Below are 14795 nucleotides of genomic sequence, written 5' to 3'. Positions count from 1 at the left end.
GTGCGGGGGTCATGTGAAGCACACCACCCTGGACTCTCCCAGATGTTTAGTTTTCAGATGTGTCTAGGTCTCGTAGAGTTTTCTAGATGGTAGCGTCCCAAAGTGGGACGATTTTGAGAGTTAGACAAGCTCTCATGCCCCAAAATAATCAAATGTCCTCTTGCTTGCCATGGGACAAGATGTTTTGGTGTGCAGGTGGGGAGCTGAAAGACTGTTACCCCCTTCAGTTGGGGTGGGGGCATAACCATGCCCATATTCCCTGGCATTTAGTAATAGTAAGCTTTCTGCCGCTGCCCCCTCCCCCCCGGGGGAGTGGGTCGGGGGTAATTGCCCCATCTGCCCACTGGTGGGCAGAACAACTTTGTCCCCATTTATTTGGGGTGGGGGTATGGCCATAGCCCCACCCTTTAAGAAAAAAAAAAAAATCTTCCTTGGTCTCTGGGGGTCAGAAATGGCCAACAGTAATGTGCCCCCATGGGGAGCGACCCTTTCCCAAGGGGCTGCCACCCACCCCCCAACCAAAACACACACACCAAAGTTGTACATTTGTGAGCGTCCCATGCATATTGCTAGACCTCCACACCTCTGTCGTGGCCCCTAAGTGACCTGTGTCCCTAAAATTCGAACTGTTGCGCCGCCCAGCTGCTGGTAATATTGCTGGTGCCTAAGTGGTTTCTGCCCCCCCTCCCTAATGTAAATAGGCTGATCCACCACCAAGGGGGGCAGAAATGGCCTAAAATAAATGTGCCCCCCCTGTGGAGCGACCCTTGCCTAAGGGTTTGTTCCCCATCTGTAAAAAAAAAATAATAATAAATCCCTGGTGCCTAGTGGTTTCTGCCCCCCCCTGGGGGTAGATCGGCCTAATAACAATAGGCAGATCTCCCCCCAAGAGGGGCAGAAATGGCTTAAAATAAATTTGCCCCCCAGGGCAGCGACCCTTGCCTAAGGGGTCGCTCCCCTTGCGTGAAATTGGCGTGAAAAAAAATAATCCCTGGTGTCTAGTGGTTTCTGCCCCTCTTGGGGGCAGACTGGCCCAATAAAAATAGGCTGATCTGCCCCCAAGGGGGGCAGAAATGACCTAAAAACAGTTTGATCCCCCAGCAGGGGAGTGACCCTTGCCTTAGGGGTTGCCCCCCCATGTGTAAACAATAAAAAAAATTTATCCCTGGCGTCTAGAGGTTTCTGCTCCCCCCAGGGACAGATTGGCCTAATTACAATAGGCCGATCTGCCCCCAGGGAGGGCAGAAAAGGCCTTAAAAAATGCCCCCAAGAGGAGCGACCCTTGCCAAAGGGGTCGCTCTCCTTTATCGTAAATATAAAAAAAAACATCCCTGGTGTCTAGTGGGCATTTCTGCAGCCCGATCATTTCAGGATCGGGCTGCAGAAATGCTCAAAGAGACATCAAAGGAAAGAAAAGGCCTTTCATTTCTTTGATTGCCTCTGCCTGCCCCCAGCCCCTGATCGGAAGAAAAATGCAAGCATTTCTCATCCGATCCTTCCAGTGCGGTGAGGGGTGGCCTCTAATGAGGTCAGTGTCAATTGCACGGTGACGTCATCAGACGTCATTGGGAGGCACAGCAATTCCCCTTCCATCCCTGCCCTTTGGAGGGGGGTGAGAGGCCTTCGGGGGGAACACTAGTGCTTCCCCCGAGGGCCGGTATCAGGACAAGGTGGTTACGTACCTGGCACCTGAGCGGCACGGACGAGGACGAGACCACCTCGTCCTGGGCACCCGAGGGGTTAAATAATGTCAGCCAATGTTAATTGTCCTGGCCACATCCAATTTCAGCTTTTTTTTTTTTTTTGCACCATGCCACCTCTGATTAGACCTAACAATATGCAAATCAGCCTTGATCCTGCTCAATAGGAAAGTCGATCCCAAACTGCCTGGTCAGGTCCTTCTAAATAACAGGAAAGGTCTCCCCAGTCCAGATAAATGGGGGCCCTTGTCTCCTTCATGTCTGGGACATGTAGGCAGATTTTGTATATGTGTGTTGTTCATGGGCTGACTGGTGATTTGAGTTTATTTGATTCTCTGTGCATACTTAAAAAAAAAAAAACAGTCTTGTGCTTTTGAGCTGGTTATGTCCATTATCAGACACACCAGACGGCACATATTACTTTTCTCTACCTCCTCTTCGAAGCCTGTGTGCCTGTTAGGTCTCCAGCCAATTTCCTTTGTCTAGTGCAGGGGTCTCTTAACCCTTTCTTTAATATGAGCTACTGATGTTCAATTAAAATCATCCCAAGCTACTAATATTGGTAATGTGCTGTTGTGTGGTTTTGACCAGACAAGAATAATTTAGTGGCTGTCATCTACAAGATTAGCACCAGTGATTCCTTCTGTGCATCAGGCAGGTTTCTAGCAGTAACATAAAAAGAGCTTTGTCAGTTTAGAATTGCTTGACATGGGAAATACACAAAGGTCACAGCTGCAAAGCCCCTGGCATCAAGGTAATAATAGTCTGTCAAATACCAGCTTTAAATATATTTTCAAAATACAACCATTTTTTTCTCCAATCATCAGCTTGGGGGTTCTAAAATTACACTCATTTTGTCTCAAATACACACTTTTTAATTCTTGTATATTAATTCAGCCAATCAAAAGCTTCTAATTTAGTACGCTCAGCCGCACACAGGAGAGATACAGTAGCTCTTGAGCTTCTTTTTTGGAGAAGCCTGGCCAAGAATGAGTTCCCCTTTGTCCAGAGTAGTTTTCCCCTGCCCTGAGTTATATTTGGTCATCTCACTTGACAGTGGGGCCAGATTCCCAGCTGAGTCTAAGCCTGACATACATAACACCGATGAACAGATGCTACTGGTCTGACTTTGGACACTAGGCTCAGAGGTCCACACAGTGTGAACAGCAACAAAGATTGGATGCCTGCAGATTTGGAGGCAGCCAGAAATTACCGAATGTTACACCCCCCTGGTTAGGTTTGGCTTTCCCACTTTGATCACCAGAGAAGTAGAAGTATTGGACCCCACAGCCAGTACTGTGTTTGTTACTCACTTTCTGGACACTGAGGACACCTGTGTGCAGCAGTGCAGTGGAGACATCGGACCTGCTGTGGGACCTCTGTGTGGTTGTCCTTCTACCTCTAGAAAGGCCCGATCCACAGACTCTCCTTGATACTGTGATCTGTGCCTACCTGCAAGAAGCTTTACTGCACGTGCCTGAAAGTGGGTATGGTTCATGGCAAGGTATGCACAAGGACCCATTGACTGGAAGGCCTTTTGGGGAGCATTTTGCTGGACGAGAGTGCTTAAAAGGTGTACGGTCATCACAGCCCAGCTGTCTGTAAGGAGCTGCGACCCAAAGAACAGCATCACCACGGCTGAGGAGCTGTTACAAAGTCTGTCTGCCACTCAAGGGTGAGTCTGCACCGCAGTTGACTTGTCCTGTATCCCCCTTTTTTCAGCCCCAGGAATCCTTCACATCCCTGGCAGATCTACTGACTGCGGAAGGTTGTACCTGTTTACTGAACTTTATGGATCTTCTGCCTCGTACTTATCCAGAGATATTCCTGATTGATGTCGTTGAAGTCTAACCCTAAATCATCATGTCCTTTTTGGTCCTAGTTTGGCTAATGACTCCTATAGGTGCCCTCGTTCCAGTTGGTCTCACCGCCATTGGAAAAAACTCAACGCCGACCAGTAGTTTAAGAAATAGAGTCCAGAAAGAAATAGGTATTTGATGAGCAGTGATGTTATGAAAAACAGAGCCCAGAAAAGAAACAGGTATTTGATAAGCAGTGGCTTAGAAGTCCATCTAGTCATACCCATATCTAGAACTATCAGGTGGACACTGCTGTGGGTCTATTTTTAGTTCCCTACCTGGGCACAGGAGATAGCTTAGCTTTTAGCTTGTGGACTTGTCCTTTTTACCTAGTCCTCGTCGACCTATTTTTATGCTCTGTTTTATTCTATTTAATTATTTATTTCCTTTTAGCACTGCTTGTAGATGCGTGCACTCTAAATAAATGTTTTTAGGTTCCTAAGCAGTGTCATTTTGAGAAAGTGGCATTATCAGTGTTATACGTGGGTAATGTCATCATGCTTCTTTTGTTTTACGTTGACAGGAATAGAATGCGAACATGTCAGGTATTTGTTGTGTAATTGCCTGCACAAGTTTGTGCACACAATCTGATGTTTAGGTAGATACTCACGTCAGGATTCCTGCACAAACAATAACAAGTGCCCTATAAAAACACCTCACAAGACCAAGGTCATTTGAGGGAGTTCCACCAGGATACACCATGCAGACTCTACGCTGCTTTGCAACGCATCACAGCCTCGTTTCTCTACGATTCCTGATCTGGAGACTAAGGGCCTATCTCATCCCAGGGTAACTGGGTTGGGGGCGTTTCTCATGGACACTGTACTGGCAGATTAGGCTTATCATGCCTAGCTCTCACTCTAGGGTAAGGTTTAGGCCTTATTACTAGGGATTGCATATTTCATGTTTTTTACAATAAGTTGGGGGTTTTCATATTTGCCACTTTTATCCTAACCATTTTGCTTCTGTTATTTCTCATTGTCATAATCATTGCAGCATAGGCATTTTATTGTAGATTGCAGTCTTTTCAATAAATATATTGAAACATATCTTACATCTTCTTCATTGTCTGCGTGTGTGTAAGAGACTTATTTCTAACGAGAGAAAAGAGGTAAGATTTGTTACACCGCAGCTTTCCTGACAGGTCTCCGGAGTCCATGCAATAGGCTGCCAGAAATCACCTTTACTAATTAGGGTTTGGGTGAGGTACTGCTAGAGAGTCTGTAGGTTTGGGCAGACAGCTTCTGACTGGCGTAGAAGTGACTTAGTCACCTACGAACAGAAGGGTTGCCGCCCCCAATCCAGCAGTGTTGCTGAGAGGCGAGAGTCATTCAAGACAACACTGAACTGGTGGCTGGACTTCAGAAAATGTGGACTTGTGGTTCTGTACAGTACCAGGCTGTGGTGACATGACCGTGTGGTCATCACAGCATTACCGATAGAAGAAAGGTAGAGCAGCAGTGACTTTGTTGGGTGTGTTCTAGTTGTTTGCACAATGGGCTTTTAGGTAATTAGATTTTGGGGGATGACACCTTTTATTATGGCCATGCACTTTTGTAGGGGTAACAGCTTACATTATAATTTTTGTCCCGTAGTTGTACCGGAATTTGGTCCAAGAGCAGAGTATGGTCCAGAGTCTTCACATTTGTAGTCCTGGCCCACTTTTCAAATTGTCTTTAAGTTAGTTTTATAATACTCAAGCATCCCAACAAACCAAATGTTCCCTTAGTAGTCCTGAAACAAGACCCGCGGCATGTTTAGATGTTGCCACGATGGTACTTGGCACTGCCACGCCATTGGTTCACTTGTGTTCCATTATGGGACTGCCATTGTGCTTTGGACTGGTGGCCCTTTAGGAGTGTTTCCTGGCCTTTTGTGCCAGCCGTTTATAGTCGTCTTAGATCTAGTAATGAAAGTCTAATTACGGTTCCCCCTGTGGATTTCTGTGATTTTCAACAACACAACAAGAACATTTGGATAACATTGATCATCTGGCCAACATTATCAGAAATCTAGCGTTTGCTGTGAGGACACTGATAAGTGTTGGGGGTACGTTTCAAACCCCCGTAGGGTGTCATCATCTGTGTTTTACTGTCGTGTTTCGAACTGGGCTATTTACTTGTCGAATACGTTGTCATTTTCTTTTTCGAAAGTAAAGCGCTGACCACACATTGACATTGATTGACAATCAGCGTGGCATGCGATATCTCATTTTCTCAGGAGTACCTTGGGTATCGAAATGGTGTCCCTGGGACACGGATGGTAAATAACATCACGCGTACAGGGTATTCCCCTGCAACCACTCACCGCCCCTGGACCCGGGAAATGGCCCCTAAATGTGGCCACGTTATGCTCCAGTGCTGGTTCATTTGGAAAGTCTGATGTTGGCTACTCTGACCTCACTATCCCTGTGTGTCCGGCAGTGAGTTTCACACCGAAAATGTTGAATGGCAATGTGCTGCTCTTTTCGGCCCTAAAGGTCAGTTTTTATCACAAACGAACATAATCTGCAGGGAACTGCGCATGCGTGCAGTCTGTCCACTTTCTTGGAGCAGTGGATGACTTTTCCTGCAGGACCTGTATGTAAAATATACTCAAGGACTGTTAAACAGTCGTATTTAGGAAAATGAACGTTATTAAACTGCGTATTAAAACTCCATAAAGCACTTAATGGAAAACTCTACAAAACAGTGCCTTAAAAATCAATCCATTGAGCAGGTACAACAAAAACTTAAATGACTCCGTGCCCGAAGTCTCACCCTAAGCTGTCACAGTGATGAATGGGCTGTCACCCACAGAAACCCCAGCTGTGGGAAAGGAGTATTTTCACTGCATTTGACTGCTCGTCAAGTTTACGTTATAGAAGTGACTACAGTGGAATCCATTGTATCTTCCTTCTAAGAATATACGGCGGATTCTGATCCCTGTGTACAAAACTTGTCATGTTTTTGTGTTTACATCTAAGGTTGCCATGGAAAGCATTCTTTTCAGATACTTACTCCATCCTGTTAGCCCCGCGGGTGACAGCATGAAACCTAGTTGTCATTTGTTTTTCTTTTGCATTCCAGATTATGGGGGAAGATCTTGCGCAAGAAAAGCTGAAAGAAGAAAGTCAGGTGGAGGGCAAAGTTGGTGTTACGGCCGCACTCGCATCTTTTGTTGCGACATCAGAGCCCGAGTTTGAAGGCAGATGGTTCCAAAAGGTGAAGAACAATCTTGGACACTTTGCACCTTGTTTGGAATGAGACCTCATAAGACAGAGACCGGTACTTACAGGTGTTCGAGGCTGGAGCGCATCTTTGTCCTTGGTTGTTGAGCACAGCTGGTGTCATGTGTCATCAAAGGATTACCTCCATCTTGCGAAAGAGCAGGTGGTACGACCTCCGTGACCCCTTCCAGTGTGATGTCACGAGCAAACATTGTGCTCGCCATTCCATCCCTTCCACAGGTCTCATGTGGTGCAATCAGCACGTAGTGTGGTCCACACCACACCCCCTCTCTCATTTGGTGTAAGGGCTGTAGGAGATAGTCTGCCCCCTCTTCATTTGTCGGAATTAGGATGTTGTGTAGCCCACGTGCTTTCACTCTGTTGTCTACATGTCCATTTTACTAAGTTAATATTCTCGCAAATAAAGTGTGTTTCAACCACTCCTGTGTGTGTCTCTCCCATGTACTGTCACTGCGGTTATTTTGTGACTTTTTGCGCATATCAAGAGAAAAAACTAAAGAAAGTCACCAAGGAACTAGAGGAGTCATTTGTCTCTGGTTTGCGCAGTTTTGCCGATTGGTAGATTGAATTTCAGATTGGTAAATAGTTGGTAATAACGGATTGAAACTGTGAGAGTGTAAATATTTTCATGTGGGGCACCAACAAAAACGCTTGCAAATTCTCATTGTTGCACTAAGTAAACTGCATCTTAGAGAAAGTATTTTCATCATGAAAATCATTGAATTTATAAACTCTGATTATCTCAAAGCATTTCTACAAAGAGAAGGTTCTCTTCTAAATAAAACATTTTAAAGGTAAGATTTAATTAACTGCATTTAGTTTCCGTTCTAAACAATCGCTAAGAATTAGAAAATAAACTGTCTCCTCAAAGAAGGGCGAAATACTCCTCAATTCCTGTTTTCAGTTTTTTAAAAATGTTCTTGAAGAAAACTAAAAAGGAAAGATGCACTCCAGAGAGAGGCGTTTAAGGTTGTTGCAGGCCTCGCGGGATGTTCCGCGAGAATGAAGTGACAATGCTGACATGCAGAGTTGATTAAATGAGGTAATTTCTATTGATTTATTTAAGTCAAACAAGTACGGCTCCTTCCCCCTGGCCAGTCACATCCAACTGTCACAAACAGACGGCCAGCTCAGACCGCGGCATTCCATTCGAACTCACACTGAGACCTCGGCATTCCATTCGAACTCAATGGCACCATGACAACATAACACATCTCCCTCCTTTCTGAAAATCTAACAAAACAAAAACCCGTTAACTAATACAAAACAATTTCTCTATAAAGTATACATAACATACAGGGAGTGCAGAATTATTAGGCAAGTTGTATTTTTGAGGATTAATTTTATTATTGAACAACAACCATGTTCTCAATGAACCCAAAAAACTCATTAATATCAAAGCTGAATATTTTTGGAAGTAGTTTTTAGTTTGTTTTTAGTTTTAGCTATGTTAGGGGGATATCTGTGTGTGCAGGTGACTATTACTGTGCATAATTATTAGGCAACTTAACAAAAAAAAAAATATATACCCATTTCAATTATTTATTATTACCAGTGAAACCAATATAACATCTCAACATTCACAAATATACATTCCTGACATTCAAAAACAAAACAAAAACAAATCAGTGACCAATATAGCCACCTTTCTTTGCAAGGACACTCAAAAGCCTGCCATCCATGGATTATGTCAGTGTTTTGATCTGTTCACCATCAACATTGCATGCAGCAGCAACCACAGCCTCCCAGACACTGTTCAGAGAGGTGTACTGTTTTCCCTCCTTGTAAATCTCACATTTGATGATGGACCACAGGTTCTCAATGGGGTTCAGATCAGGTGAACAAGGAGGCCATGTCATTAGATTTCCTTCTTTTATACTCTTTCTTGCCAGCCACGCTGTGGAGTACTTGGACGCGTGTGATGGAGCATTGTCCTGCATGAAAATCATGTTTTTCTTGAAGGATGCAGACTTCTTCCTGTACCACTGCTTGAAGAAGGTGTCTTCCAGGAACTGGCAGTAGGACTGGGAGTTGAGCTTGACTCCATCCTCAACCCGAAAAGGCCCCACAAGCTCATCTTTGATGATACCAGCCCAAACCAGTACTCCACCTCCACCTTGCTGGCGTCTGAGTCGGACTGGAGCTCTCTGCCCTTTACCAATCCAGCCACGGGCCCATCCATCTGGCCCATCAAGACTCACTCTCATTTCATCAGTCCATAAAACCTTAGAAAAATCAGTCTTGAGATATTTATTGGCCCAGTCTTGACGTTTCAGCTTGTGTGTCTTGTTCAGTGGTGGTCGTCTTTCAGCCTTTCTTACCTTGGCCATGTCTCTGAGTATTGCACACCTTGTGCTTTTGGGCACTCCAGTGATGTTGCAGCTCTGAAATATGGCCAAACTGGTGGCAAGTGGCATCGTGGCAGCTGCACGCTTGACTTTTCTCAGTTCATGGGCAGTTATTTTGCGCCTTGGTTTTTCCACACGCTTCTTGCGACCCTGTTGACTATTTTGAATGAAACGCTTGATTGTTCGATGATCACGCTTCAGAAGCTTTGCAATTTTAAGAGTGCTGCATCCCTCTGCAAGATATCTCACTATTTTTGACTTTTCTGAGCCTGTCAAGTCCTTCTTTTGACCCATTTTGCCAAAGGAAAGGAAGTTGCCTAATAATTATGCACACCTGATATAGGATGTTGATGTCATTAGACCACACCCCTTCTCATTACAGAGATGCACATCACCTAATATGCTTAATTGGTAGTAGGCTTTCGAGCCTATACAGCTTGGAGTAAGACAACATGCATAAAGAGGATGATGTGGTCAAAATACTCATTTGCCTAATAATTCTGCACTCCCTGTAAACTTGAAGAGTATAACAATACATTCATTTGAGTTGAACATAGTCTTCCAAGTAACAAGGTGGTTTCCGAGACCTTTGTTTAAACTTGGAGTGCAATCACCAGAATTCTCAACACATCTTTGAGAAAGCTTGCTTCCAGATCGGTCTTCAGGAAATCTACTCTTGGACGTACAGCCCAATTCTTCATCACTCATCAACATAAAACTGTTACCACTCGACATGTCACGCAAAAGTTTCACATCTCTATCACCCCCTTTTTGATATAATGCTACTCTCCGTCTATTCCATTTGTTTCCATTCTCTAACACCACATAATTCCTACACGCTTTACTGACTTTGAATGGACCTATATATTTTGAAAGTCCACCAGATAACCTCCCTCGTTTGATTTTCACCCAATCCCCTTCGACTACATCACATTTTTTTTCCATTTCGTTTTTAGCCTCAACAGTCTTGGGGTTACTTTACAACATCCAAGCAGGGGTTAATTTCGAACCTGGTTTCCTGCCTCATCATTTCAAACGGAGAACAACCGGTTGCTTTGTTAATGGTGGTGCGATGAGCCCAAACCATATCTTCCACCATTTTTGTCACCTCTTTCCCACTTTGAATGGTACCTTTCACCAAACGATTTATTCTTTCAACCATACCATTGGCTTGAGGATTGTATAAAGCAGTGCAGTGATGAATAATCCCTTGACTGTCAAGAAACTCCTTCATCTCTCGTGATGTGAGTTGGGTTCCATTGTTAGTTATCAAAATACGTGGAAGACCCTCTTCAAGAAAAACTCCGTTTAAGATGTCGGTGGTACTTCTCGTCGTGATATCACGCAGAAACTTGACTATGATCCATCTTGAATGAACATCAACCATGACTAAAGCATTTTGAAAATTGTTCCTTATGCCATGGATGGCAATAAAATCTAAGCAAACAGTACTCCATGATGAACCTGGATCTTCTATGTGTCCACACACACTCGTGGCTCCAGTTTTTAATCTTTTTTCGCTTTCTTTGCAATCCACACAATCTTCCACCCATTGAGAAATCAAATCATCCATACCAGGCCACCAAAAATTCTCTCTAATCCTTTTTTGTCAAGGTCTGCCCCAGATGACCCTCATGAGTCCATGCAAAAATCTTCCTGCTGATACCCTCTGGAGGTACAAATTTGTCGTTCCTCATCAACAGCTTTTCGTTTATTAATGTCAACTCATCAACTAACTTTACATAGGGTCGCACTGCTATACTGACTGCGCTCTCTCTCCTTTTTCCCCCTAAAACCATACGTACCACTTCACTCAATATAGTATCCTTCTCCATACTCCGCTCCCAATCTTAAGCCCGAAAGTTCCAGCCCCACAGTCTACCACATCAGACAGCCAAGCTACCGCACCTTCCTCATCTCCACAAACAACATGTTTGTCTTTAACATCTTCACACTTCAAAGGCTATCTAGATAAGCAGTCAGCTTGGGGATTTTTCCAACCAGGAATGTGTTCAATCACATATTTATACTCTTGCAACTTGGAGGCTAGTCTTGCTAACCTGGCAGAGCCCTTACCTGCCCCACCTGGACTTAACATTTTGAGTAGAGGTTTGTGATCAGAATGCAACGTAAACGTTATGCCCCATAGAAAAGTCCTAAAATGCTCCACCGACCAAGTAGCAGCTGACGCCTCACGCTCAATCACAGAATAGTTACGTTCACTCTCCGTTAAAGAGCGCGAATCAAAAGCTACTGTCACTTCTTTCTTCCCAGCCACCTGCGACAACACTGCTCCTACGCCACACGCACTAGCATCTACAGTTAAAATCGTCTTGCGAAGCGTGTCAAAGGGTGTTAATATCCCTGCATTGCAAATATCTTGTTTCACCATATCAAACGCTTCCTGTTGATCAAGCTCCCAATTGAAACTATTACCTTTACGTAACAGTTTCCGCAGGCACTCTGTTTTCATTGCAACATTTTCTACAAATTTGCTGTAGTACACAATGAGCCCCATAAAAGAACGTAGTTGTTCTTTGTCACGCGGAACAGGAACAGACCTAATAGCCTTTAACAAGTCTTCCTTGGGTTTAACCCCTTCGCCAGAAATTGTGTGGACCAAGTTTTCAATTTCCTCAACCAGAAATTTACATTTGCCTTTTCTCAGTGTTAGCCCCGCTTCTCTGAGTATACACAACAGACCTCTTAGAACTGAATTGTGCTCTGTTTCTGTTTGGCCAAAATTCAAGATGTCATCCTGAAAAAATATTACATTCCGTACTCCTCTAAAGATATGTGACATTGCTCGTTGAAAAACACTAGCGGCTGAAGACAGCCCAAAAGGCATTCTAGTGAATTGAAAAGTTCCTGCCATAGTTATAGATGCTGTTAACTCCCTGGAATCTTCATGCAACCTAATTTGATGGTATGCACTCTTGAGATCTAACTTAGAGAATAAATTACCTCCCTTAAGCAATAACAAAAGTTCATTTATATTAGGCAGGGGAAACACATCAGTCACCACAAATTGGTTCACACTTCTCAAGTCCACACAGAAACAAAGTTTTCCATCACACTTCTTGGTTATAACTACTGGAGAGATCCAGGAAGACGCCTCTACAGGTTCGATGATACCCTCTTTTATTATGTCATCCAGCATTTTCTTAACTTCACTTCTAACTACTACAGGCACCCTCCTCACCTTGTGTTTCACAGGCACAGCCCTTTTTTGTAAAATTATTTTGTGTACGTACCCTTTCAACTCGCCCAACCTTTCTCCAAAAACATGTTTTGCGTCACTTAAAATTTCATCAAGACTGACATCACTCACCAGCAACACTTTCTCCACAGAATGAGGATCAATGACAATATGCAAGTCATATTGATGAGCCCAACCTGATATGGGGGGACCACTGTCAGCTACATATACTTTCCCTTCAATGCTCCTTGAATAAAAGAGAATGGGTGGAATAAAATATCCTAATACGTTGATCTTTGATCCCTGATATCCTCTAGGGTTGATGTCTTTGGGTAACAAAGACACATCAGAGCAATTCTAAATCCACATTGGCTTTGTTACAATGGTATGTAATGAGCCTGAATCTACCATCAACTCTACACTTTTGCCTAAAATAGAAAAATTACCCTTCGGTCTCACTTCTCGTTCTATATCAGTTTTGTCTGGGCACACCATGAGTACACGGTCATCCAAACTATTCTCCTCTGCAAAAGATTCAGCCACAGCCACACGCATTCTGGACATATCCTTGCACATTCGTGCAAAATGCCCTTTGCGACCACACTTTCTGCACTCCTTGTTTAGTGCATAACACCACTTGGCATCATTGTTGTGAGAAGAGCTCCCACACCTGGAGCATCCTTTTGATTTAGCTGGTTACCCTCATAAATAGACAGTCTACTAGCTAAGCTGCTATTCTTATAGGCAGAATTTTACTTTGATATAAGTGCTACATCCCCCTCTCCTGAGATGATGTACTTTTTGCTGATTTCCTTCATGCGTAGTTCTGATTCTTCAACTATTTTAGCTATGCCTATCGCGTCCTTAAGAGATGGATTTTTCGCCGCCCATAACCGCTCCTGAGTCTTTTTGTTCCGACAATGCACAATAAGTTGGTCTCAAATCAATTCATCCGTCATTGTACCAAACTTGCACTTCACTGAAAGTTCTCGTAGACTCAAAATAAAGTCATCTAGTGACTCTCCTTCTCTCTGTGGTCTGGTGTAAAATTTATATTGTGACATGACGATGTTCTCTTCTTCAGAAAATCTCTTCTCCAAGCGTAGTTTCGCCTCATCAAAAACATTCTGCAAAAGTTGTCCACCATCATCGCAGATTTCAGGTAAATACTTAAATATGTGATGAGCTTCCTTACCAGTAGTACTTAATAATAAAGCTTTTTTTCACAAGGGTGAAAAGTTTTGTCCATCCAAAGCCAATAGATAATTGTCAAATAAATCTATCCACTCCTCCCACTGAATGGCTGGTTGACCATGCAGATCTAACAAGGTAGGAGATAAATTGATGGAGGAAGCCATAGACATATTATGAATAACTGTAGCGAAGTTATAAGCACAACTGCACTACTGTAAATGAGGCTGTTATATAGTCCACCTTCAGTTTCTACTCGTACAACGAAGTATAGCTGCTAAAGTACTTTCCTCTAACTAGAGGTTCTCATGGGGAAACAATGCAGAAGCTTTTCCTAGAGAGGAATTCACACAAGCTTGCTGTACACTCTGAGTGTAATTGTTGTCGCGAAAACTGCACAAGCTTGCAGGTCGCGCTGTGAATGAGCGTTGCTAGGTGACAGCCGACAGAGATTAGAAAAGCTTGGCTGTGTGCGTGCTCGATGACATGCTGCTCCTTCAAAAAAATAACACAGAGGCCTCACCCGAATTTCACATAACCAAAGGTTTCCTCGAAAGTTCAATAGTGGCACAGATTTCTTGTCTCAGCAATTACTGCACCAGCCAAGCTCCGGTTCCCAGTTCGCAGCTTGTCAAGCTCCGGTTCCAGTTATCGGCTGTCCGCAACTCGGAGCACGTTTTGTTCAAGTGTCAGTGCGTCACGGATGTGACTGGATCCCATCCCATCCTTTGTCGCCAAATGAAGTGACAACGCTGACAGGCAGGGTTGATTAAATGAGGTTATTTCTATTGATTTATTTAAGTCAAACAAGTTCGGCTCCTTCCCCCTGGCCAGTCACATCCAACTGTCACAAACAGACGGCCAGCTCAGACCTCGAAAGGAAAGATGCACTCCAGAGAGAGGCGTTTAAGGTTGTTGCAGGCCTCGCGGGACGTCCCGCGAGAACCCCATACTTTGTTAATCGCATTTTTATATTCTGTGATTGTATGCATGCCCGCGCACTTCTTTACACTGGCTGTGGTGTTTACCAAAGACAAAATGTGGAGGGTACAACTGAAGAACAGTAAGCACCCCACTGTAAATGAAGCCGTTCCTCTAGTCTTATGACACATTGAGCTCGCCAAAAGGGGGTTCTCATTCCTTTAGTCCGTGAAATAGTGCTATACCTTGAATAACTATTAAAAATAATCTTGACAGTGCAGCACCTACCCTACCCACTTGTATCAAAACAATAGCACAAGGACACACTGCTTTGTCTTTCCAGTCCTT

At 43.8% G+C, this 14795-nt stretch overlaps 1 protein-coding gene across 2 annotated transcripts in view; it reads left to right on the top strand.

Moving 5' to 3' along the window:
- C2_2H8orf76 (chromosome 2_2 C8orf76 homolog) overlaps positions 1–7208 on the top strand; it is a 137392-nt gene extending 130184 nt beyond the window's left edge. For both annotated transcript variants that reach the window (XM_069220692.1, XM_069220691.1), the window contains one exon: positions 6628–7208. In XM_069220692.1, coding sequence (XP_069076793.1) covers positions 6628–6804 — 177 coding nt within the window. In that variant the 3' untranslated portion in view covers positions 6805–7208. The remainder of the gene's footprint in view (positions 1–6627) is intronic.
- Positions 7209–14795: the final 7587 nt, after the last annotated feature.

The sequence above is a fragment of the Pleurodeles waltl genome, chromosome 2_2, assembly GCF_031143425.1.
Source record: "Pleurodeles waltl isolate 20211129_DDA chromosome 2_2, aPleWal1.hap1.20221129, whole genome shotgun sequence".
Lineage (NCBI taxonomy): Eukaryota > Metazoa > Chordata > Amphibia > Caudata > Salamandridae > Pleurodeles > Pleurodeles waltl.
The sequence above is the reverse complement of the archived record's forward strand: the minus strand, read 5'-3'. Positions and strand labels throughout refer to the sequence as shown.